This window comes from Lampris incognitus, chromosome 2 (assembly GCF_029633865.1).
Source record: "Lampris incognitus isolate fLamInc1 chromosome 2, fLamInc1.hap2, whole genome shotgun sequence".
Classification (NCBI taxonomy): Eukaryota; Metazoa; Chordata; class Actinopteri; order Lampriformes; family Lampridae; genus Lampris; species Lampris incognitus.
The window spans coordinates 95,170,134-95,194,676 of NC_079212.1; the positions used below are offsets into that span (position 1 = coordinate 95,170,134).

The window sequence follows — 24,543 nt, forward strand, 5'->3', positions numbered from 1 at the left end:
CCTCGTTCAAACGCCGAGCGGAGGATTTTACATCATATCGACACACGCGAGGACTCGGATGCGGGTGTTCTTCATCCGCGCGCCGTTTCTGCACCAGACCGGACCCCCGAGCCGCTGGCTCTGCGGTGCTGAGATGGAGACGGGTCTAAACAGCGGTGATCTGCGCCAAGAACCGGCAAAGACTCTACACTCCGGTTCTTCATTTAATTCTCCTGGCACACTGTAAAAATAGATAAATAAATAAAAAAGTTGACAGATTTTTGATGCGATGGGCAGCAATTTTTATAATCCCCAGTGTGACGTCAGCGCATATTTGAGTTCGTCTGAGAGCGTATTCTGTGTGATGGCGTGAGAAACACAGGCTAATTTTGTATTTCATTTTGGAAGATGTAGCGCAGCCGTTTTTTTGTGTTTTTTGTTTTTGTGTGTGTTCATCTCCGCCCCCTAATTTGTGTGTTAGTGCACTTAGTTTTTGCTCGGGCTGTGTAACAGCGATGACTATAAAGAGTACCGACAGCACCACTATAGTGCCGGCATATCCAGGACACAAAGCTGACTGCGCATTGGCACCTCTTTGTAATGCTGCTGCATTACTCTCATCAAGAACCTCGGAAATAAATCCTACCCCGTCCTGCCACCCTCCACTTTCTCTTTTCCTCTTCCTCCGTCAATTCCTGTGCCTGCCCCCCCTCTCACTCTCCCCCTCTCCCTCTCTCTCCCTCACCCTCTCTCTCTCCCTCTCTCTCTGCCTCTTTCTCCCTCTCCCACACCCTCTCCCTCTCTCCCTCTCTCTCCCTCTCCTTCACCCTCTCCCTCTCTCCCTCTTTCCCTCTCCCTCTCTCTCTCTGCCTCTCTCTCTCTCCCTCTCTCTCTGCCTCTCTCTCCCCCCTCTCTCTCTCTCTCCCTCTGCCTCTCTATCTCCTTCTCCCCCTTTCTCTCCCTCTCCCTCCCCTCTCTCTCGCTCTCTCCCTCTCCCTCTTTCCCTCACCCCTCTCTCTCTCTCGCTCCCTCTCTCTATCTCCCTCATCCTCTCTTTCTCTCCCTCTCCCTCTCCCTCCCTCTCTCTCTCCCTCTCTCTCCCTCTCTCTGTCTCTCCCTCTGTCTCTCCCTCTCTCTCTCTCGCCCTCTGTCTCTCTCTCCCTCTCCCCCTCTGTCTCTGCCTCTCTCTCTCGCGCCCTCTGTCTCTCCCTTCCTCTCTCTCTCCCTCTCCCCCTGTCTCTCCCTCTCCCTCTCTCTCTGTTCGGTTTCCAGTCAACTTTTAATGTTGATTAGCTACACGATCTCAAGTGTCGTCCGTTTTTGGTGCCAAACACTCAGTTTTATTTGAAGTTCAACAAGCTGCCAACTAAATCACGGCTAGCAGACATCCAGAATGATTTCCAATTATATCAGGAGTTCAAACGAAGTCATGTTCATTTGTATGCCATCAGGAGTACCAGATCACATTTTGTGGGATTAAATGAGTCAGCCCTCAGATATTTCGGAAAGCAGTAATTACTTGATTTTGATTTATGCAAAATGGGCTTGAAGGGGACAATGTGTGTGTTTGTATAGATCATGAACAGGGAGATTATTTTATACACCCTGAAATAATGCCCGGTGAGCTTCAAGAGGGTGACAGCGCTGTTTACCTAACGACAAGTACCTGGATTTCAAGTCATTTGAAACCAAGTTATTTCAAGGGCCACAAGGAATCTTGGATGTTAAAAAGGCAGGATTTTATTTTTACTACTTTATTAATTAATCCCTGTGGGGAAATTCTTTCTCTGCAGTATTTAACCCATCCTATTGTACAGGGGCAGTGGGCAGCCGCCCTGCAGCACCCGGTGGACCGGCTCCAGTTGGTTTTTCTTGACCAACAAGGTTGGACATCCCCGGGATTCGAACCCAGGACCTTCTTGCTGTGAGGCGACGCCGCTAACCACTGGGCCACCGTGCCGCTTTCTGTTTATTTTATAGTTTTTTTCCCCATAATGTTGTTTTGGATTTTCATAATGTCAGTTTTCATCACGTAGTTTATGAAATGCATGCCTCCATTTTTGTAACTTTTTTCAGTCATTCGTGTATTTACTCCATAACTTGGTCTGACAAGCCAGACAAGTCTTACACGTTGTTCACATCGATCACTCCTCAAGACAAATCCGGCTCCCCTCTCTAATAGGGAACTTGTGATAATATCGGCCCCTCGACAAAGCGGACGGGGGCACCGATATTATCACCAACTTATCTTTAGGTCCCAAATGACCATAATTTCCAGGTTCTGTCAGATGCATACAATGCACGTCAATGTATCGATGAATGAGGACGTAATTGAGGGCATCCATTCAGATTTACTTTTAGCCTGAGGCACACTCAAACTGGATTAAAACACTTACAGACCGGCCTCTCAGATCCTCACCCTTAGCTGATCCATACTGAACCCATACCTGCATTTATTCGTCTCCAAATAATACCTGAACTTAAGCATTTATGACAATACACCTGTTTGATAGCAAAACGGACTTTTGTCCCACAGGAAGTCTGCAGGATTGCCAACCAGATGCCAGGCTCCGGTATAGTTTGCACTTGTGGATGCATCCTATTGGACCAGACAGACACTCACTTGGTTAAATTGGGTTGAATTTTCCATGCGTCACGATGAGCGCAACCGTCGTTGAGTCACATCAAATTCTACAGCCCCATATTGATATTTTTTTCTAATTAATTATTAAGAATGTTGCATTCGGTTAGTTGTTGCTATTGGTTTAATGATTTATTTCAGTGGGGGTGAAAGGCATGGGCTTACATCCATTAAAATGCACCCAGATAGATATTCCTATACATCCTCGCCCAGACAGCAGCGTAATCTGAATTGGCATAGCTGTAAAGTGTAATTGAAAGCCAAAGTGGACACCAAAATTGTGCAATGTCAGTGGATCTGCATGAACACGCTCCTAGCTGAGCCACCATACCCAGCACTGTGCAGGTGGGTGTCCTTTCGAGCCAAGAAATTACCAAATGGGTGTAGGTGGGGGTGGGGGGGGGGGTCAACCTCGCGCCTGAGGAAATTGCCAATCGGCCCGTGTTTGTGTTTGCACCAGCACCAAATAGAGCCCTTTATGTGTGAGACTGGGCCGGCCCAGTCTCACAGATATAGCTGTGGAGGGTGATCCAAGGGTTGGACGAAAGCACGGTGCGATGCAGCAGAACCGCAGACGATAACAGTACCGGTGACGCACGGTAGAACGAGTTGTGTCACTGAAGCAAAATCCTCTATCAAAATGGGATGAAACGAATTCGTTAAAAGAGCCACAAATACCTGCACTGAAAGGCTAATGGTGCTCTACTGGTGGTGGAGTAACTAGCCACCAGGGAGGAGGTTATCTCATTCACAGTATACAGCAAACTGTCATTAGAATCACGGCGGGTGACGTTCTTGTGATATACCGATGGCAAACATTGTTTTCTTGTGTCACTGTCATGTCACATTGATTACAAGTTGGCAAGAAGCAACAGCTAATAGCTGGTCACTGTTGGCTAGCATCTTTATCAGCTACAAAGTCACGAGTTTTTAAGATCAAAGAGGTTTCTAGAAAGAGAAAGAAGAAAGCTACTTTGTTTTTGTCACTGTACAGTTGTTCTGTTACAATGAAATGTTTTCTCTGCCTGTAACCCATCCTATTGTATAGGAACAGTGGGCAGCTGCAGCGCCCGGGGACTAACTCCTGTTTTGTTTTTTTTCTCCATTGCCTTGCTCAGGGGCACAGGCAGGAGTATTAACCCTAACATGCACGGCTTTTTGATGGTGGGAGGAAACCCACGCAGACACGGGGAGAACATGCAGACTCTACACAGAGGACGACCCGGGGTTCGAACCCAGGACCTTCTTGCTGTGAGGCAACAGGGCTAACCACTGTGGGCTACCGTTGCCGTACTGCTGCACCTCTATGACAAGAGTCAAGATGCTTGCACTTGGCATGCTGTGCCTACATCTGACAACTTGTTTTTCTGATTGGTTTTAGCACCAAGCATAACGCAAGAGGGCACTGCGCTGTGTGAGAGGCAGACCAGAAATGTCTTGCAGCATGATCAACCTGCAATACTCAAACAGCTTGCAAGGCCAATTATTTGCAAATCATCTTAAACAATGGCATTAGGATGATCGGAGAGAAAGACTAAATAAGAAAGGAATGAAAAAGAACAAAACCAGAAAGAACAAACTACCACAAGAGTGAGCATTGTCACAAAAAGCTATATACTATATATATATATATATACACCTTTTCATATGTACCTCACATACAGCTTAACAGCTCCTCAACATTGCTATTTGTGTCCTATTGTGCTGCCCCAGCGAGTGCAGGAACAGCTGGATAAAGATAGGAGTGGTGGAGCAGAGGCCTGTGTGGTATTGATGCTGCTATAGGTTGTGCCTCTGTTTCCTCTCTCCTCTGTGAGTAGCTCGTACTTACTCACAAACAACCCATTCTGGATTCCGTCTCACGCTTGTATTTTTTCTCAGCCCGTCCCAGCACACTCATCTGCCCTCGTTCAAATGAGATTTCGTTTTAGGAAAACAGTCTGGCACACATATGCTTCTTTGATTCACACACATGCAGCCATCAATATCGGCTGCACTTGCCATCCATAATGGTGATTACAACAGCAGCATTAATCTTCTTTTTTTTCTGTAATTAGGCTAATTTGGCTTTTCTGTTACTAATAGTTCCTAAAAACAAACTAAACATGGTGAATATACAGATTTTTAAGGCAGATGATTAACGAACAATAATCAATATCAAGATTATATAATGAATATTAGAGTAATGTGGGCCAAAAATGCTAATTAAGTGTAAGGGAAATAAGCATTCAATAGAGTGGTGATATCAATTCTAATATCTGGACGTCCAACTCTCGCTACTGCCAACCCACGCCACTACAACACACTGTTTGCCACATTTTAATGGATTTGAACTGGAATTGTGATACAGCTTTAAAGAAGCCAATCTGATCTGTTCGCAAGGGCGAGTCCCATCAGAACAAGCAAACATATCGCAGTGGGCTGCTGAATTGCTGAGGACAATGCTTGCAGAAGTCAAACGGGGGGGGGGGGGGCTCTGTTGACAAATGCCCTGTGTCTCACGGCAGAGCTGGCTGTATGGCAGGACTCTAATGCGCGTCTGAAGAGTCATGATTTAGCTTCTTTGATTTCCACTCGCGCCGCTAACAAACGCAGACGACACCCACTTCTGACGCCCACGCCGGGTTCAGTGCACGAGGAACGCTGAACAAGGCAGACAAGCTTTCCTTTCCGCCGTTTCTGCTGGGGACTTATACGTGCTAACAAGAGCATATGGACAGAGTGATTACTCAAGTAAGGCCTTTTTTGGCCCTCCAACTAAAGGTCTGCCCTCAAGACCACAGTGGACAGTATCATTCAGAGGACATTTATTCGTTTTGGTGTTTAATGTGTGCTTTCTACCTAAATATGAACAGAAGCGCAGGGCCCCTGGTTTTTTTTCAGTGCTTGCTGGCTGTATTTGGCTTGACATGGGCCCTGATTGAGTTGTCTGTCTTGGAGGACGGGTCCTGGGTTTAACAAGCCGATGAAGACGCGTAGGTTTCTCTGTAATTAACCAGACACAGTGTGTCATGTAATATGAATAAGTCTCAGCATGGCGTGGCGGTGTTAGGAGCGGAGCAGAGGCAGAAGAGGAACATTAGCATGTGAGAGGTGGGCTCGCGAGCCCGATCACAGCGCAGCTCACATCTTCTTCCCTCCTAGCAGGAATTGGCCTTACGTAACGCCGCCATGCAATATAAGGTGCCGTGCCATGCATCTATCTGCAAGTCAGAGCCGAAACACGTTTACCGTGGCTGCTAACGCACGCTCTCAGGTTTTTATGTGTTTAGCTGTTTGGCGCTCCAGGGTTGTGGAGTTAGTAAGGGATGCCCATTTACACGGTATGCGCTTTGTGTTAATTCTACACATTACGTAAGGCCGTGTAAGAACGACAGGGCTTATGTTGGTTTGCTTCCTTTCGGCTGGGTGCCTCAGCCATACACCAGCCACCAGCTTCACGTGGTCTGAGGGTCTCCTGTTGAGACCATCGCTGGGTAGCTTTATTCGGCCACACCGCTCTTTCACATTTGAATGGTAGTTTAACATCTGCGACGACAGGGGATGGACTAATATCTATGACTTCTGCACTTCCTTTAAAAATTTGACTGACATCTTTATTGCTACTTTTCCAACTCTATCATTTTTGTACTGTTTTGTCCTCTCGGTAGCAGAACATAAATAAAGCTCTTAAATGATGTCACTGCCATACTTGCGCTCTTCTCCTTCGTCATTTGCTGTGCTCTTTTTGCCCATACAAACCTGTCTTTTATGAACAAAATGGGGTACAGGGCAGTACCCCCATAGATATAGCTGTGTTTCTCTTAATAATGTGAATATTGTCTCACAAAATCACTTCTTTATTCTCTCCAAAGAGGAAACCAGGGGTCGAGGAAGAAACCAGGGGTCGAGAACATTACTGACATTGATGGCGCTGCAAAAACTGAGCACCAACATTTTTTTGGTCCACTTAAGTGAATGGAAATGTCGACTAAATAGGTGAATATTGTTCCATCACATCCACTAGACAGTGTGTATATCTTACTAAGCCTTAACTTTACTCATCTCTAAATACACAATATTCACTGGTCCCTTTTCCCTTTTCCTACTTACAGTTCTGTCCTCTTTACTCATTTCTTATTCACTGTACACATCCTGTGTTGTGTATCACTCACCTTTGCTACCATCAACTTAAACACTACCTTTATTATATGTATTTCTGCTCTAAAAACAAGAACATGTAATTGTTAATTTTCAAATTTACTGAATTGTCTTCAGCGTTGTTGTGTTTGTGTAATAAATCTAAAAGTGCTGATGTTGTCAACTGAAACTTAAATCAGAAATAGACCATCATCCCTTAATGTTTATGACTTTCCAACACCAGACAACTCCTACGCTCCTCCTGGTGTGCTTACATTTACATTACAACAATCGTAAAAAAAATTGCCATGCACATCTACTTGAGAAAAAATACACTGATGAGCCAAAACATTATGACCACATGCTGTTAGTCTTCCCGCTAAAACAGTGCCAACCCGTTGAGGCATGGACTCTACAAGACCCCTGAAGGTGTCCTGTGGTATCTGGCACCAAAACATTAGCAGCAGATCCTTCAAGTCCTGTAAGTTGCAAGGTGGAGCCGCCGTGGATCGGACTTGTCAGTCCAGCACGTCCCACAGATGCTCAACGGGATGGAGAGCTTGAGAATTTGGAGGCCAGGGCAACACCTCGAACACTTCATCATGTTCCTCAAACCATTCCTGAACAATGTGTGCAGTGTGGCAGGGTGCATTATCCTGCTGAATGAGGCCACGGCCAGACCCAGGGTTTCCCAGCTGCACATTGCCCAGAACATCACACTCCCTCCACCGGCTTGTCGTCGCCCCACAGTGCATCCTGGTGCCATCGATTCCTCAGGTAGACAGTGCACACATGCACAGCCATCCACATGATCTAAAATAAAATGGGACTCATCGGACCAGGTCTTCTTCCACTGCTCCAAGGTCCAGTTCCGATGCTCGCGTGCCCATTGTAGGAGCTTTGGTTAGGGGACAGGGGTCATCATGAGTACTCTGCCCAGTCTGCAGCTACGCAGCACATACACAGCAGAGTGCGATGCACTGTGTGTTGTGACACATTCCTCCCGTAACCATCATTAAGATTTTATGTGACTTGCACCACAGTAGACCTTCTGTCGGTTTGGACCAGACGGGATGGCCTTCGTTGCCCTCATGCATCGATGAGCCTTGAGCACTTAACACCCTGTTACTGGTTTGTGGTTTGTCCCTCCTCGGATGAATGTCGGTAGGTACTCACCACTGCTGACCAGGAGCACCCCACAAGCCTTGCTGTTTCAGAGATGCTCTGACCCAGTTGTCTGTCCATAACAATTTGGCCCTTGTCATAGTTGCTCAGGTCTTTACTCCTGCCCATTTCTCCTGCATCCAACACATTGACTACCAGAACTGATTGTTCGCTTACCATCTAACCTACCCAGACCATGACATGTGCTCTTGTTTGGAGATGATCCGCGTTATTCAGTTGACCTGTGAGTGGTCATAATGTTTTGGCTCTTCGGTGTATTTTCTGTGTTGAGCAAAATGTAAATAACCACGTCAACCTCTGACTTCCGGTTGCCGTATTGTCACACAAACCGTTTAGCTCTGACAAAGGATAAAATCACTATTTTGTGTGTTGTTTTTTTTACTTCAAATTTAAACAGTTAACTCACATTTTTATTTCAATTTTAAGCTGGGGAGGATGATAATGAATGCTGGGCCAGCTGTGGCCAAGAGGTTAGAGAATCACGACTGTGACTAGAAGGCAGGAGGGTAAAAAAAAATAAAAATAAAACCTTTCTCTGTATGCTGCACCTCTCCCCATTCTTGCTGCGACATACCTTTATTTCTCTCTCTCTCTCTCTCTCTCTCCTCATCACATCCAAAATCATCTATCAAAAGTGGAAATTCTGCCATTTATTAAATGTCACACCCCTCACCACTATCACCTTAATTCACCGAAGGGTGCGGATATGCTTTTGTGAAATCATACCTTTCAAAATAACTCGCAGGCGAGCTCGCTGTGACCGCTTCGCAGCTTCATCACAAGGCTGTTATCATAGTGAACAATGCAAGAACACAAAACTACAAGCAGTTCCTTTGTTGTTATGGGCAACACGTTGCAGCATCATCAAGCGCTAAGCTATATCATCCTGATTTCTGTTGAATAGTTTTACTACATCATCGAAAGGCGCGCAAGATCAATCACCCAAAAATCAGTCGGGAGGCTCGGCAATAAATCAGAAGGATGAAAGATGCTAATTTCATCCCTCTTTTGAAAGTTCACTTGATTTGCATCTGATTCAGTCCCCATCCACATCGCCAGGCCGCTGCCAGTCCCCGTTCCCTCAGCAGCTGCGTGGGGGTTATTGGGACCACACCGACGTGCCGAGGCAAGAGGCCCCCAGATAAAGAAGCCTGCAGCCAGATGGGTCAGTTGAGTTAATTTGTCTTTCGGGCGGTTGACCTCGTCCGGTCAAAAGAAACCTTTACCAGAGTTGATTTGCTTCGGATACACATACGACATATGTCAGCACTAATATTCATCAGACTTCTTCACTCCGAGGTTGTTTTTTCCAACTCCACTCTAACTGCCCCTACCTGATGGATCGTATTATGAGCTGCCGCAGGAGGAAAAACTGCTTTACAAAAAGAAAGTGCGTTGCTGCTTACAAATTTTGCATTTGCCAATTGCCATGGTTATTATTCTTTTTATCTGACAACACTGTGACAAAAATTCTATTAACAGTAACCGCCTTGACAAAGTGTGTGGACGTATTGATAACACTGAGCATGTGTACTTTTGATTTGTTGTTCCACAACTTTTTTTTTTCCTTTTTAAATCCCATTTGCAGAACTTTACCATCTCTGTGCTCCCTGCCCTTAAATCAGGAATCAGGAACACTTCACTTGTCATATCGTTTCCCCCAGCCCACAGCAGGGCAACACAAAGACAAACACATATCCAAGAACTACAAGATCACACATATCCAAACTAACACATATATTCCAAACTAAACTAAAAATCACTGTCCAAGGGAACGAACGCCGGCCAGGATGACTGTCAGAACCACCGGTCTACATGGGCTAATAGTTAGCTTAGCCTGCCCCGCTTCTGCGTCCTGTCAGACCGCCCTAGGTGTTTGCTCTTCGGGCAGGGCCGTGGTCCTTGGGCACACCAGATGCAGCAGACCAGGCTCCCACAGCCGATCAAACACCAGCTCTCCTAGCCAGACACCGTCGACACACCTCCCCGCACTCCACACAATGAAACCAAAAACACAGTCAACGCCAGGTGAGGCCACCGCCAGACCGCCCTCGGTGTTATCGCAACTGCCGGTCTGCATGGGCTAGCAGTTAGCTTAGCCTGCCCCGCTTCCACATCCTGTCAGCCTGCTCTCAGTGTTACCTCCGCGGCGCAGCTCCAGGCAGGGCCGTGGTACCCGGGCCCACAGGAAGTAGCACACCAAGCTCTCCCAGCCGATCCAGCAACAGCTCTCCCAGCCATCAAACGAAGACAAAACTTAGACACAGACTTAGACAAAGACACTGCATGGACAGTATTGGGTGAGGCCGCCGCAAACATGACTTCAAGCCGCCATCTTCCCACACCGGAAGCGGAAGTACAGGTGATGCTGGCTATGACACAATAACACTGAAACTGTAACTGGACTTGCATCTTGCATTATGCAACTCCCCCCCAACACACACACACACACACACACACACACACACACACACACACACGCACACGCACACGCACACACACACAGCCCATCATTAACCACCTCATTTAAAGAAACAAATGCCCCACTTGTGAAATAGGCTTATACCTTTTGCATTTTTATGATACTTTTATGTGGTGTGTTGGTGAAGTATATTCTGATGTGTCTTCTTTTCTCACATCGTTTTTACTATAACTCCTCAAAGGCCCGGCCTACTGTCCCCTCAAGAAGAAATACCGGCGAGTAAATATGATCTCAAACCACAGCATTTGTTTGCTTGCTTCCGCCGCTGCCACCGAGACAGCTTTGAGACCGAGAGGACAAGTCATTTCACTCGGCCATGAAAAGGACGCAACAGCCCATAATTGCCCTATTGTGTTACCCCTTTTCACAAGGTTACAGCGAGACGCTTCGAGGAGCAAGGGTCCGGCCTGCATATTCTGCAGTTTAGGCCTGTTTCACTGTGATACCCGACCCGGCGCTGTTAGGGAGCCAGAGCTCCTCATAATGGATTATCAAGGAGCTGCTTTGCATGCTGCACAGATGCCATTTGAGTCTCTTCTTCACAGGGACGGATTCATCACGTCCCCGAGACAAATCCACAACAGCCAACGTGCAACACGCGTCCTGGACTGTGAGGACGGGCTGACTGAGAGGCTTCTGATGAGGAGCATTTGAACGTAGTTTTAGGAGATCTGGGTTTACGGTAGCGTCCTTTTTTTTTTTACTGGACTTGGGCATAAGGGGGTCCTAAAAACACTATATTGGACCAGCGCTGACAGTAGTTACTGGGGGATTTGCCTCATAAAGAAGGTGGCACCCTGCCTTCTGCCTCACCCTCAAAGGATGGCGAAGTAATTAAACGCGGTGGAAATAATTATGGCCATTAATGATGGATAAAATGAACTGAAAAATGGAATAGTGTTCTGCATCAGTCTGTACGTGTGCCATGGCGCCGCTTAAACAGGACGCCTACCAAATGCCACACAACAAATGAGACATTGGCTTGGCTTAAAACGTCCCGTCAAGTGGCTCCGTGCGACTGTGTCAAGTGGCTTCTGAGCAGCTTGATTTACTGATATGTACATAAGGACTCATAACTCATTCGACACAGTAGTGTGAAACCACTTGAATACATCCAACATCTCACTTTTCATTTTATTTTTTATTTTTGAGCGAATACGAAATGAGAATAAACTGATTTGTGTTGCAGAATGTTGGAGATTGCCAAATAAATCTTGGTAAAAATCACCTTTTTTGGTGCATAACCTATACCCCCGCTGCTCTGACATACACCCACCACCGACCTGCCCATCCATCATGTACCACCACAGGGTTTTTTACATCAGCTGGACTCCAAAGACCATTTTTTGGGGGGGGGGGGCAAATGAGGGTGACATTTATCCTGATCTCTTTTTTCCCCAACTGTGGAGTGCAACATTTCTTTACAGTAGAGTATTTTTGTATTAAAACAACAAAAAAAACACCTCTTGATTATTTAGTAGTATAGCAACACAAAGAGTCCTTGCACAACATTCTCAACACATTTAGGAGTCCCCTGATTATGTTATCGCAAACCAAATCCAGAATATTCCCCAGCTATTGTAGGTCCTAACGTCTGACGTAACTGCCCTACGCCTCAGCTTTATTTTCCCAGTGTGCTCTCTGATCCGTGTGCATGTGTCCTCCTGCACTACGACATCGTGGGGTATATGTGTATATCTGCTGAGGGTTAGAGGCTGGCTTTTGCCTGGGCAGGAAGCCTGCTCATTTGAACGACGGGGGGGGGGGGGGGGGACTAAATATGAGTTGTTTGCCCTCATCAATACACAGCTGATGTGCCCTTGAACAAGGGCCTTCGTCCCAAACTCCTCCGGCAGAGTTGACCTACGTAACGGTGAGACACCCCCCCCCCCCCCTCGGCCACGCCAGGCTCCATATGTCCCACGGGTCTGTTAAAACGACGGTGTGCGTTTGTCCTCCTACCAAGTGTCCAGGATGTGCAGCGAGGGAAACAAACGGACGGGGACCTGAATGAAGTGGAAACTCTGTGGAGCCGGTGTGCACTTGCATGAGTCAGCAGAAAAACGCAGACTGTCAAGATTCCCGTCGACTTTCGCCGTTGTGAGTGGAAATAGATGCTGTGGCTTTCGGCAACGGTCACAGCCCTCCGAGGCACACTCCTATAAATAACTTTGCCGATAAATCATCTCTGAGAAAGACCTCCGCACGTGCCAAAGGAAGCCGGACAGGTTCGACGTGTTGGGGAAATGAGCTATGATCGACTTGTTCGGCCATACTCCGAAAGCGGACGTGGCGTCAAAGCAATAGCTGTGGCGTCTCTGGCTGAAATTACACATGTAGTCTATCGTCCAGCAATAGCAACTCTAGTTAGGCTAGACCAGCGGTTCTCAACCCAGTCCTCAAGGACCCCCTATCCTGCATATTTTCTTTGCAACCCTGAATAGGTACCTGTCTGTAGTTATTCAACCAATCAGCAATGAATTTTGTCAGACGTTGCACACCTTGCATAATTAAGTGCTGCGAGATGATTGGTCGAGTAAGTACAAGCAGGGCTACCTATGTGGGGTTACAATGAAAATCTGCAGGATAGGGGTTCCTTGAGGACTGGGTTGAGAAACACTGGGCTAGACATACTATTCCGGCCTTGGAGAAAGTAAGCGAAACTTCTTTTGAATCAAGTGTGAGGCAGAAAATTCAAAACAAATCCTGCAGGCCCTCCCGGTGTAGTAAACTAACCAGGCCTAGATATCAGTTTGAGACATTTTTGTGATAGGTGGCCCTTCGTGGTGACTATATAGCCGTGGGGGGGGGGTCACACAAGGGTGGGCATGTCCTTAAAGTGCCGAGAGGACATATCACACCAGCCGTGTGACGGCTATGGCTACCATCGAGTAAATTAATAGCCTGAATCATCGTCAGATGTACGTAGCAGCCCGGCCATGAAACCGGTACCAGAAAGACCAGCGTGAACGTGTTCTACGACTCGCAGGTGTGAGATTCTGACTGAGACCCACTTCCCCCTCTGCAAGGGCACATGCCATACGCCTTTCCCTCTTCCAGGGGTCTCTGCTCTGTAAGTCACCTTGGGAGAACCGATTGATGGGGAAGTGGTGTCGCAAATGGAACTGGATGCATCCGCCAGCAGGTCGAACCACAGAGCCACGCCGCTGCCTACTTAATTAATCAGAACCAGGACTTCAACTGAGATCCGGGCCGATGAAGGTAATGACAGTACTATGTTTTAAATGACCATCAACGGGCTCTCGAACGGCCCGCCAAAGGACGGGGTTGCAGAGCCCCCCCCCCCTCTCTCTCGCTGTTGATTTAACTTGTATTTGTGTGCGGACGGACGTAAACCGCACACAGCCTGCAGCTCTGCAGTGACGTGTTTCCTTTCTCTCTCTTATCTGACTTTACTACCCGTTACGGACCGACTCGTTTCAGCCCTTTCTCTGAGACAACAGCCAGCGGCTCCGTCTGGGGAGTGTGTGCCCTTATCCACGCGCTCCACCGGATAGGCCCGGCGCACAGAACCTACCGTGTCCTGGCTTATGTAGGTCATCGACGACAGCATCCGCGACGGGGGAAGAGGGCATTTGGTCGGCGTGTGTCTGTAAGTGATGCTTTTGCACACCGAGGGCCGCTTACCTTCTGCTGCCGCCTCGCCATGTCGGTGGGCTGCTTCGCGTTGAACGGGTAGGCGACGCACCGCATGACAAAAACATACAACTGCAGCTTCTTCTTGCGCTCCTCTTCCTCCCTCTGCAGCTTCTCCACCTCCTCCTTTTCGTGCTCGCTGGCGGCCGACGGACTCGGGCTGGTCGGGCGAGCGCTGCCGCGGCCGCCGCTGGGCGCCAGACCCCCCGAACTGTCGCTGGTCCGGCTCGGGGAGATGCGGGACCCGGCCTGGGGCGCCGTCACCTCCTTGCTTTCCTCCTCCACTACTCCGTCGGACTCCTCCTCGCTGGACGACGGGTCTAACATCTTGGCTCGCAGGGAGCGGAGCTGCGGCGGCGCTCTCGGGGAGAGATTTCGGGACTAAGACAATAGGACGACGATGTCCCCGCAAAGACGAGCTCACAGCGGCCCTGCCCCGGACATTGAATAGCGCAGATTTAGGTGAGGCCAGATGGAGAGACAGACAGATAACAGAGAGACGGGGCCTAAAATGGACCCGACCGCCAGCGAGAGATCGCGCGCGTGCAGCAGGGGACGACGCTCGAGGAGCTCTGTGTGACAGCCGCTGAGCGCGAGCTCTCTCCGCCTGCGCCGCGACGTCGTCGACGCTTACGTCTCCTCTCGCGCTTCATTCGTCAGCCGGCGCTGCGGCGGTGAGAGGAGGAGAGGACCGCTTCCATCTCCCCCCCTCCTCTCTCAGTCCTCCTCCTTCTCCCGCCCCTCCTCCCCTCCCCCCCTCCTCCGTCTCCCACTCTTCCTCCTGTCTTCTCGCCAGTAGAGAACTGGCCGTGGTGCTGAACACGGAGCCGGTCACGGCGGAGTTAGACACGGCACACACACACACAGTCTGTTATCCTAATCTGCAGGGGTACGCCAAAGATGGCCGCCAGAACGTCAATCACACAGCAATTACTGAGATTTGGTGGGGTTTTTTTTATTTTATTTTATTTGTTTTTTTTTTGTTTCTGTTTTTTTTTGCTGTATAAAGTGTGTGAGATGCTTATTAGGAGGTTTTATGTTTCCAAAAGGAGTCCTGAGAAAGGCTATCCAACCGTCCATCTTGTGTTGTTCAAGGTTGTAAACACACCACAACCCTGTGTTGTGGAAGGGCGTGGTAGCCATACAGACTGGGTTAACTGCTAATCTCTCTGTTGTCTCTAAACTGACAACAGTTGTGGTCACATAACTGTTTCATGTCTATCTATCTATCTATCTATCTATCTATCTATCTATCTATCTATCTATCTATCTATCTATCTATCTATCTATCTATCTATCTATCTATCTATCTATCTATCTATCTATCTATCTATCTATCTATCTATCTATCTATCTGTCTTTCTGTCTATCTAGCTGTCTACCCGTCTGTCTATCTATCTATCCAACTTTGTGGTAAAGTGAATCATCAAGTTCCTATATTTTCATAGTCTGGACAAGTCAACCTTTTTGAATTTTAAATATAAAATACTAAATAAATATACTAAATATATCAACGCACTACATTAACAGAAAGTAAAGAAAAACGATGTTGTCAACATCACACAACAGTGCAATGAAAGACAGACAGACAGATAGATAGACAGACAGACAGACAGACAGACAGACAGACAGACAGACAGATAGACAGATAGACAGATAGATAGATAGATAGATAGATAGATAGATAGATAGATAGATAGATAGATAGATAGATAGATAGATAGATAGACAGACAGACACAGATAGATAGATAGATAGATAGATAGATAGATAGATAGATAGATAGATAGATAGATAGATAGATAGATAGATAGATAGATAGATAGATAGATAGATAGACAGACAGACAGACAGACAGACAGACAGATAGATAGATAGATAGATAGATAGATAGATAGATAGATAGATAGATAGATAGATAGATAGATAGATAGATAGATAGATAGATAGATAGATAGATAAAAATGTCTTCCAAGAGTGACCTGGCCAAGAGAGCAGCATCAACATTGTTACAGCAATAAACACAGGTAATACAAACAGACAAATACAACTGTCACACATGTCACAAACAGATGAGCATAATATCCAGTATGCAATACACGTGCAAGGACTAAAATCCAGTTATGATGCATAGACAATTCAGTGAAAATTTAGGAGCAGTCACATTGACCAAGAGTACTGTTTTCTCGATCCTTTAAAACGGAGTTAAATTCCCCCGTAGTAATCACCTCTGACACCTGTTTCAGGTCCTTCTGTACATAATTCCAACAAGAAGGGGCAGCATATTTAAAAGCTTTTTTTTTTGGTCCAATTCTGTTCTAACTCGGTGGACCAACATCTGTAGAATATTGTGAGGGCACAGGCCATATTGATTTTGGTTTTTACCCATGCATGTACACAGATAGGGAGGGACCAGCCCGAGGAGAGATGTTTACATACAGAGATGGCCGCTTAGCAGCAGCGTACAGAGTACAGAGGTGTGCGAGATCACCACAGCCAGTAATGCAACGTAAAGCACAATGGTATACAGCGTCCAACCTCTTTAGGCTCTGGTCGGCATGCATAAAGAGCAGGTCGCCGTAATCCAATAAAGGTAAAAAAAAAGTTTAAAAAAAATAGCTGAAATCAAGTGTTTCATTGCCCAGAGAGAGAAACAGGATGTATTCCTAAAAAAGAAACTTGATTTAGTTTCAGCATTGAAACAATAGCATAGAATAGAATAGAATAGAATAGAATAGAATAGAATAGTCATTTTGTACATACATACAAATGAAATCTGTTTTCTGCAATTAACCCACCCAATTGTATAGGAGCAGCTGCAGCACCCGGGGACCAACTCCAGTTCTTCTTTCCATTGCCTTGCTCAGGGGCACAGACAGGAGTATTAACCTTAACATGCATGTCTTTTTGATGGTGAGAGGAAACTGGAGCACCCAGAGGAAACCCACACAGACACGGGGAAAACATGCAAACTCCACACAGTAAGGATCTGGGACGGCCTGGGGTTCGAACCCAGGACCTTCTTGCTGTGAGGCAACGGTGCTAACCACTGTGCCGCCCAACAGCAAGGTTTCCAATATGTGATTTGAATGACAAGTTCTAATCAATAGCAATCCCTAGATACCTATATATGTTGTGACCATTTCAATTTCAGCCCTCTGAGCAGTTGAGCTCTTGGGAAGATTAGATGTCAACGCTTTGCCATTTGAAAACAGCATGATTCCAACCTAAGCTTACTTGAACAAGTAGCTTGTATGATAAATGTCTCGTCAGGTCTAATAACTATATTATTTTTCAACTCTACATTACAAGTAATGACAGATTTGTAGCCTAAGTAAGTTTTAACTTTATTTGAAGCCAAAGTAACTTTTCCTGTCAACATGAAGTCACATTTCTATAAAAATGAAACCCTGACAACATCAGCCTTATAACTCACCATTACCGTCATAATTTCCGTACACTTTTGGCAACTTTTGGTATTAATGTGTCCTTTTTTCATCAGTCTTTTAAAGCTTATTTTGTCCAAAATTTCAAGGTCTTAGGAATTGATTAATCTTTTTCGACATTTGATTCATGGTTCATGGGTATGAAACTTGGAAAGAAAAGGAACCAAGTTTTAGTTTTTTGTTTTTTTTGGGGGGTGGGCTGTGTGGAAATTATAAATTTTTTTGCTGGAAAGACTACCGAGCTATGCCTTGTTGAAAAGCTAAAGAAGATTTTTTTTAAAATTATTTTTAACACCAGTTCTGTGGCCAAGGTAAGGCAAGGTGAGGTAAGGTGAGGCAAGGTGAGGTAAAGTGAGGCGAGGCGAGGCAAAGTGAGGCGAGGTGAGGTGAGGTGAGGTGAGGTAAGGTAAGGTGAAGTAAGGTAAGGTAAGGTAAGGTGAGGTAAAGTAAGGTAAGGTGAAGTCAGGTAAGGTAAGGTGTGGTAAGATAAGGTAAGGTAAGATAGGTAAGATAAGATAAGGTGAGGTAAGGTGAGGTGAGGTAAAGTAAGGTAAGGTGAAGTAAGGTAAGGTGAGGTAAGATAAGGTAAGATAGGTAAGGTGAGGTAAGATGAGGTGAGGTGAGGTAAGGTGAGGTAAGGTGAGGCAAGGTAAGGTAAGGTAAGTAAGGTAAAGTGAGGTGAGGTAAAGTAAGGTAAGGTGAGGCAAAGTAAGGTAAGGTGAAGCGAGGTAAGTAAGGTGAGGTGAGGTAAGGTAAGGTAAGGTGAGGTAAGGTAAGGTAAGGTAAGGTGTGGTAAGAATAGGTGATAAGAAGAGAAACTCTGTGCTGGCTGCAGGTAAATATCGTATCTGTGTCTCTCTTCTCTCTGTCTCTCTTGTCTCTGCCTCTCTCCTTCTCTGCCTCTCTTCTTCTCTGTCTCTCTTCTTCTCTGTCTCTCTTCTTCTCTGTGTCACAGAAGGCCCTCTCCGTTAGTGAGCTGGAGAGCTGAAGTCAGGCTGACAGTCTGTACACAAGACCGGACGTCTTGTCACAGAAGCCAGCATTCAATATTTAATATACTTACAATGCTGCACGTTTTCATGGACAATTAGGTCCGAAAGATCTTATTTTATAATTGGTGCAACACATTTTTTTTTTTGTCAGTACAAACAAATTTTCCTGGACTGGTTTTTGATTGACCACATACACTACCGTTCAAAAGTTTGGGATCACCCAAACAATTTTGTGTTTTCCATGAAAAGTCACACTTATTCACCACCATATGTTGTGAAATGAATAGAAAATAGAGTCAAGACATTGACAAGGTTAGAAATAATGATTTGTATTTGAAATAAGATTTTTTTACTGCAAACTTTGCTTTCGTCAAAGAATCCTCCATTTGCAGCAATTACAGCATTGCAGACCTTTGGCATTCTAGCTGTTAATTTGTTGAGGTAATCTGGAGAAATTGCACCCCACGCTTCCAGAAGCAGCTCCCACAAGTTGGATTGGTTGGATGGGCACTTCTTGCGTACCATACGGTCAAGCTGCTCCCACAACAGCTCAATGGGGTTCAGATCTGGTGACTGCGCTGGCCACTCCATTACCGATAGAATACCAGCTGCCTGCTTCTGCTCTAAATAGTTCTTGCACAATTTGGAGGTGTGTTTAGGGTCATTGTCCTGTTGTAGGATGAAATTGGCTCCAATCAAGCGCTGTCCACTGGGTATGGCATGGCGTTGCAAAATGGAGTGATAGCCTTCCTTATTCAGAATCCCTTTTACCCTGTACAAATCTCCCACCTTACCAGCACCAAAGCAACCCCAGACCATCACATTACCTCCACCATGCTTAACAGATGGCGTCAGGCATTCTTCCAGCATCTTTTCATTTGTTCTAAGTCTCACAAACGTTCTTCTTTGTGATCCAAACACCTCAAACTTGGATTCATCCGTCCACAACACTTTTTTCCAGTCTTCCTCTGTCCAATGTCTGTGTTCTTTTGCCCATCTTAATCTTTTTCTTTTATTGGTCAGTCTCAGATATGGCTTTTTCTTTGCCACTCTGCCCTGAAGCCCAGAATCCCGCAGCCGCCTCTTCACTGTAGATGTTGACACTGGTGTTTTGCGGGTACTATTTAATGAAGATGCCAGTTGGGGACCTGTGAGGCGTCTGTTTCTCAAACTAGAGACTCTAATGTACTTATCTTCTTGCTCAGTTGTGCAACGCGGCCTCCCACTTCTTTTTCTACTCTGGTTAGAGCCTGTTTGTGCTGTCCTCTGAAGGGAGTAGTACACACCGGTGTAGGAAATCTTCAATTTCTTAGCAATTTCTCACATGGAATAGCCTTCATTTCTAAGAACAAGAATAGACTGTCGAGTTTCAGATGAAAGTTCTCTTTTTCTGGCCATTTTGAGCGTTTAATTGACCCCACAAATGTGATGCTCCAGAAACTCAATCTGCTCAAAGGAAGGTCAGTTTTGTAGCTTCTGTAACAAGCTAAACTGTTTTCAGATGTGTGAACATGATTGCACAAGGGTTTTCTAATCATCAATTAGCCTTCTGAGCCAATGAGCAAACACATTGTACCATTAGAACACTGGAGTGATAGTTGCTTGAAATGGGCCTCTATACACCTATGTAGATATTGCACCAAAAACCAGACATTTGCAGCTAGAATAGTCATTTACCACATTAGCAATGTATAGAGTGTATTTCTTTAAAGTTAAGACTAGTTTAAAGTTATCTTCATTGAAAAGTACAGTGCTTTTCCTTCAAAAATATGGACATTTCAATGTGATCCCAAACTTTTGAACGGTAGTGTATATAGATAGTCACTTGAATTAGGATTCCACGTGTTCCTCAGATAGTAATATATTACCATAGTAAAGATGTTAATTGAAAAGGGATTGTCTCTTGTTAAGAAAAAAAAAAAGAAAAAAAAAGAAAAAGAAAAGACCTGTCTCAACCTACCCCGGGGAAAATAATGGGAATTTGCTTAAGGCACTCTGCATCACGCCGGTCTCTGAGAGTGCTCTAATCTGCAGTGCATTTTAATTTGGCATACGATAAAATGGGATTGCCCAGAAAGTTGAATCAGTTCATCTGGACACAATGTTCACTGGGAGAAACGCTTCATCACTCATCTAAGTGAGGTCTTCAGTCTCAACCGACTGCAGGAATCCACCCTTATAAACAACACAGCGGCATAACAACCGAAAACACCAGTCGGTTTCATGTGCAGATTGCAGTGACCATTAACTAGAGTTACAATGGCCATGTGTACTATTCACAAAGGATTGGGGAATAGCTGCAATTACAGCATTGTAAGATGGCGACAGATATACCCTGTCGTCCACAAATCTGAACCAATGGCTAGGTGGTGTCCCTGGATAGGACACCAGAGCCCTCTTTTACACTTCCTCCATATACCAGTTGGCCACTATAGGTGAGACTGGGGAACCCATAGCACACCCATGCCTCTGCCTATAGTACTGCCCCCTGTATGTGAAGTACATGGACTGAAGATACAGCTTCATGAGCAGACACACTTGGTCAGTGTTAAGGGTGGTGCTGTTGCTAAGGGTGGGGTCGTCCAGTAATTTCATATGGACTACCTCCACTGTTTCATCAACAGGAATATGTGGAGAGATATAACATTATGAAAGACCATTGTTTCATCTACTTCCATAGTGATGCCCCTCACCTTAAAATCCACAGTGTTCTGAATGTGATGTTCATTTCTGCCTACCAACAAGGTTAACGATAGATGCAAGAAACTTAGAGATGTTCTTGGTCACTGAGTAAATCATACTAACAATAGGCCATAATGGCACATCCTGTTTATGTATTTTCGGTAAACCAGGTCTGATTTAATATAACAGTGCGTCTGCCTTTGTCCACCGGAATGATGGGGATGTGTTGTCCTTACTGAGACTCGTGCTTCATCTCTGCTGATGTTGCACAGCAGCGGCCTCGCATCACTGAGGCAGGCGGAAACTTTTGTCCGCAGTTGCTCCGCTTCCGGGCCCGTGACGTTGTTGCCACGGATCGAGTCTGTGGTTGTGATCAGTTCCACTAGAGGGATTTGCCTCGGCCTGACAGCAAAATTCAGCCCCTTAGCAAGGGTGTCTTTCTCTGTCTGTAGTACATCTGTAGTACATCTGTCACCATCTTACCATGCTGTGACTGCAACTATTCCCCGATCCTCTGTGAATAGTACACATGGCCACTGAAACTCTAGTTAATGGTCACGGCAACTTGCATATGAAACAGACCATTGGTTTCGGTCGTTGTGCCACTGTATTGTTTATAAGGGTGGGGATACCCACAGTCAGTTGAGGCTGATGAAGTCATTTAGATGAGTGAAACGTTTCTCCCTATAAATGTTGTGCCCAGATGAACCGATTCAACCTTCTGGGATTTCCTTGCTTGAATATTGAGCAGCCATCAAGACAAAATGGGGTTGCCTTTCGTTAAGATGGCCGAGGCTGGAAAAAAAAGAAAAGGAAAGTGCACACTGATGTGGACTGGGTGTGATGAACGATAAAGGAAGAAAAGAGAGTGAACGTTGGCAGGACTTCAGAGAAAAAGAAAGCCTGTGCTACGATTGCACTTGGAGGATTTGCACGCCTTGATCCACTGAAATACAGCTAACATATCGTTTTCCACCAAGAGGCAAAAGGAAAAAGCAGGCAAATAATTTTTTACGAGCCATGAAAATCATCTGGGGTAAGCACAAAACAATATCATGGTCTATAAATAAATACCAATGAACTCTCTAATTGGGGCAACCTCAAATCTGGCGTGACATGGAAGTCACCTCAACAACACAAATCAGGTTGATGTGATTCGGTCACAAAACTGTCTCCAAGATATTAAGGGCTGGTTGGCTCATAATTTCCTTCAGTTAAATGAGGATGAGACAGAGGTCCTACTCTTTGCCCCCCCCCCCCACATAATACCACTGTTATTGCCCAGAACCTCAATCACCTTTCCGACTATACATCAGACCACATGCCAAGAACCTGGGTGTCATATCTGATGGTGATCTACGTTTCAACAGGCGAGTAAATTCCGTTGTCAGGTCCAGCTTCTTCCAACTCAGAACCAACTCCAAAATTAGGCATTTCCCATCACCCTCAAATCGCAAAAGAGTCATTCCCGCATTATATCCAGGTTGGACTACCGTATCTCCCGCTACCGAGGCATCTCTCAGGCTACCATTTGCCGTTTACAACAAATTTGCACAGTCTCAAAAAAATGCTGCTGCCCATTTATTAACAAAGTCCAAGAAACGAGACCCCACCACCCCTACCCTTGCATCCTTATACTGGCTCCACATTAATTTCAGGATAAACTTCCAGATCCTTCTAATTGTCTATAAATCTCTCCATGGTCTCACCCATACATACATCTTGGAGCTTCTCACCCCTTACAGCGTCACCAGATCCCTCAGATCCTCCCACTTTGGCATGTTGGCTGTGCCCCGTTCGTGGAAAAATAAAGGCCAGGGCAACGCTTTTTCTGTAGCAGCTCCTCGGCCCTGGAATAGCCTGCCACAGGCCATTAAACAGGCTGAGTCTGTTGATGCTTTTAAGATATACCTTAAGACCCACTTTTATTCTCTGTGCTTAACGTGTTTTTTTCCTGATTATTTGAGTTTTAAGTTGTGTTTAATTTGTTTCTATTTAAATCTTGCTTTATTTCCACAACATCCGTTATGGACATATATGCCTTTATGCTTGTATGTGTATACATATATGTCTGCCTCTGTGAAGCACTTTGGTGCAAGACCTGTCTGCTTTTTAAAGTGCAATACAAATGAAATAAACTTGAAACAGTCTAATCATGATGTTATTTCTCCTTTTTTTCATGGTAGTCGCCAATTAGGGTTCAACACTAACCTGGCTGTTTTACATCAGAAATGCTTGAGAAATGGATAAAAAAAGGTGGTGAAATGTAATGATTAAGCGGTTTGGATAATGGATGGATGGATGGTTTAAGAGGTACCTTGCCATAAGATTGATTCATGTGACTTGCTTATAAAAAAGTCTAGCATTCAGGTGAGCTGAGCACCATACAGGCTTTGAAATAAAAAAAAGCCTGTTCTAATATAAAGATATTTAAAGGATGCATCCGGTTTTATATATGCATCGATATACTACAACCCCAGCAGGGGCATGGAAGTGGTTTTATCAGAATTAGGGGTATTTGGGGGACAACTTCATAATAGATCTTCAAATGCAGGCCTCCAGTGTTTCCTAACAAGAGAACCAGGTTGTTTTCTGTTATGCCCCTACCATGACTCATTTAAAACAACCTGGCAGACATGAACAGAGCCATCGATGGATTTCGGCATGTTTATCTGTCTCAGTTTCGGTTCCCTTGGGCTGCTTCTGCAGCCAGCCAGCCTTGTGTCAAGATGGTACTTTGCTCTGCTGCTTGAGCTACAGAAACTGGGTCATACCTTATTTCTCGATGGACAGGGACAAGACTGGTTCTGTTTATAAGACAATTTATCACAACATGTCTGGTTTTGAAGAGGGCCTGGATAAAAAAAGTCATCCTTGCCGATAAAAATAATATTATTTAGTCTCTCAGAGGACCTGAGGCATCTCTCTGTGCAATGAGCTGTTTAAAAAAAGACTTCCTTCAAAGGGAATGAGATATGATAACTCATTAACTTCCTCTTGGAGCATCTAAAACATCTATTATAATGTTTACCATGCATGCTAAAATTGCCACAGGTGACTATATTTCAACCCATCCAGTCCATGGATACTTACTAAGTAAGCTTTGATGTAAGAATAACTTGATGAGTACTCAAACACAGTTAGATTATTTTGGCACACTAAATAAATGATGAAGTGTTCAAGGTTCTTGGGTAAAGACGGGAATTTGTATGTCCTGGTTTTAAGGCAATGAGAGTGCATTTACTGGTTAGGTACTGAAGAGGGACTTGAATAAAAAAGATAAGCAGCTTTATCAAACTCTTTATGATGTTACTCTTGATCCACTCCTTTTCAGGTTGGTTGACCCCTAGTATAGGTGTA

At 45.3% G+C, this 24,543-nt stretch overlaps 1 protein-coding gene across 7 annotated transcripts in view; it reads right to left on the minus strand.

The window, feature by feature from the left end:
* Positions 1-14,486, minus strand: part of cadpsb (Ca2+-dependent activator protein for secretion b) — a 95,233-nt gene extending 80,747 nt beyond the window's left edge. For all 7 annotated transcript variants that reach the window (XM_056275516.1, XM_056275515.1, XM_056275514.1 and 4 more), the window contains exon 1: positions 14,055-14,486. In XM_056275516.1, the coding sequence (XP_056131491.1) occupies positions 14,055-14,390 (336 nt within the window). In that variant the 5' untranslated portion in view covers positions 14,391-14,486. The remainder of the gene's footprint in view (positions 1-14,054) is intronic.
* Positions 14,487-24,543: the final 10,057 nt, after the last annotated feature.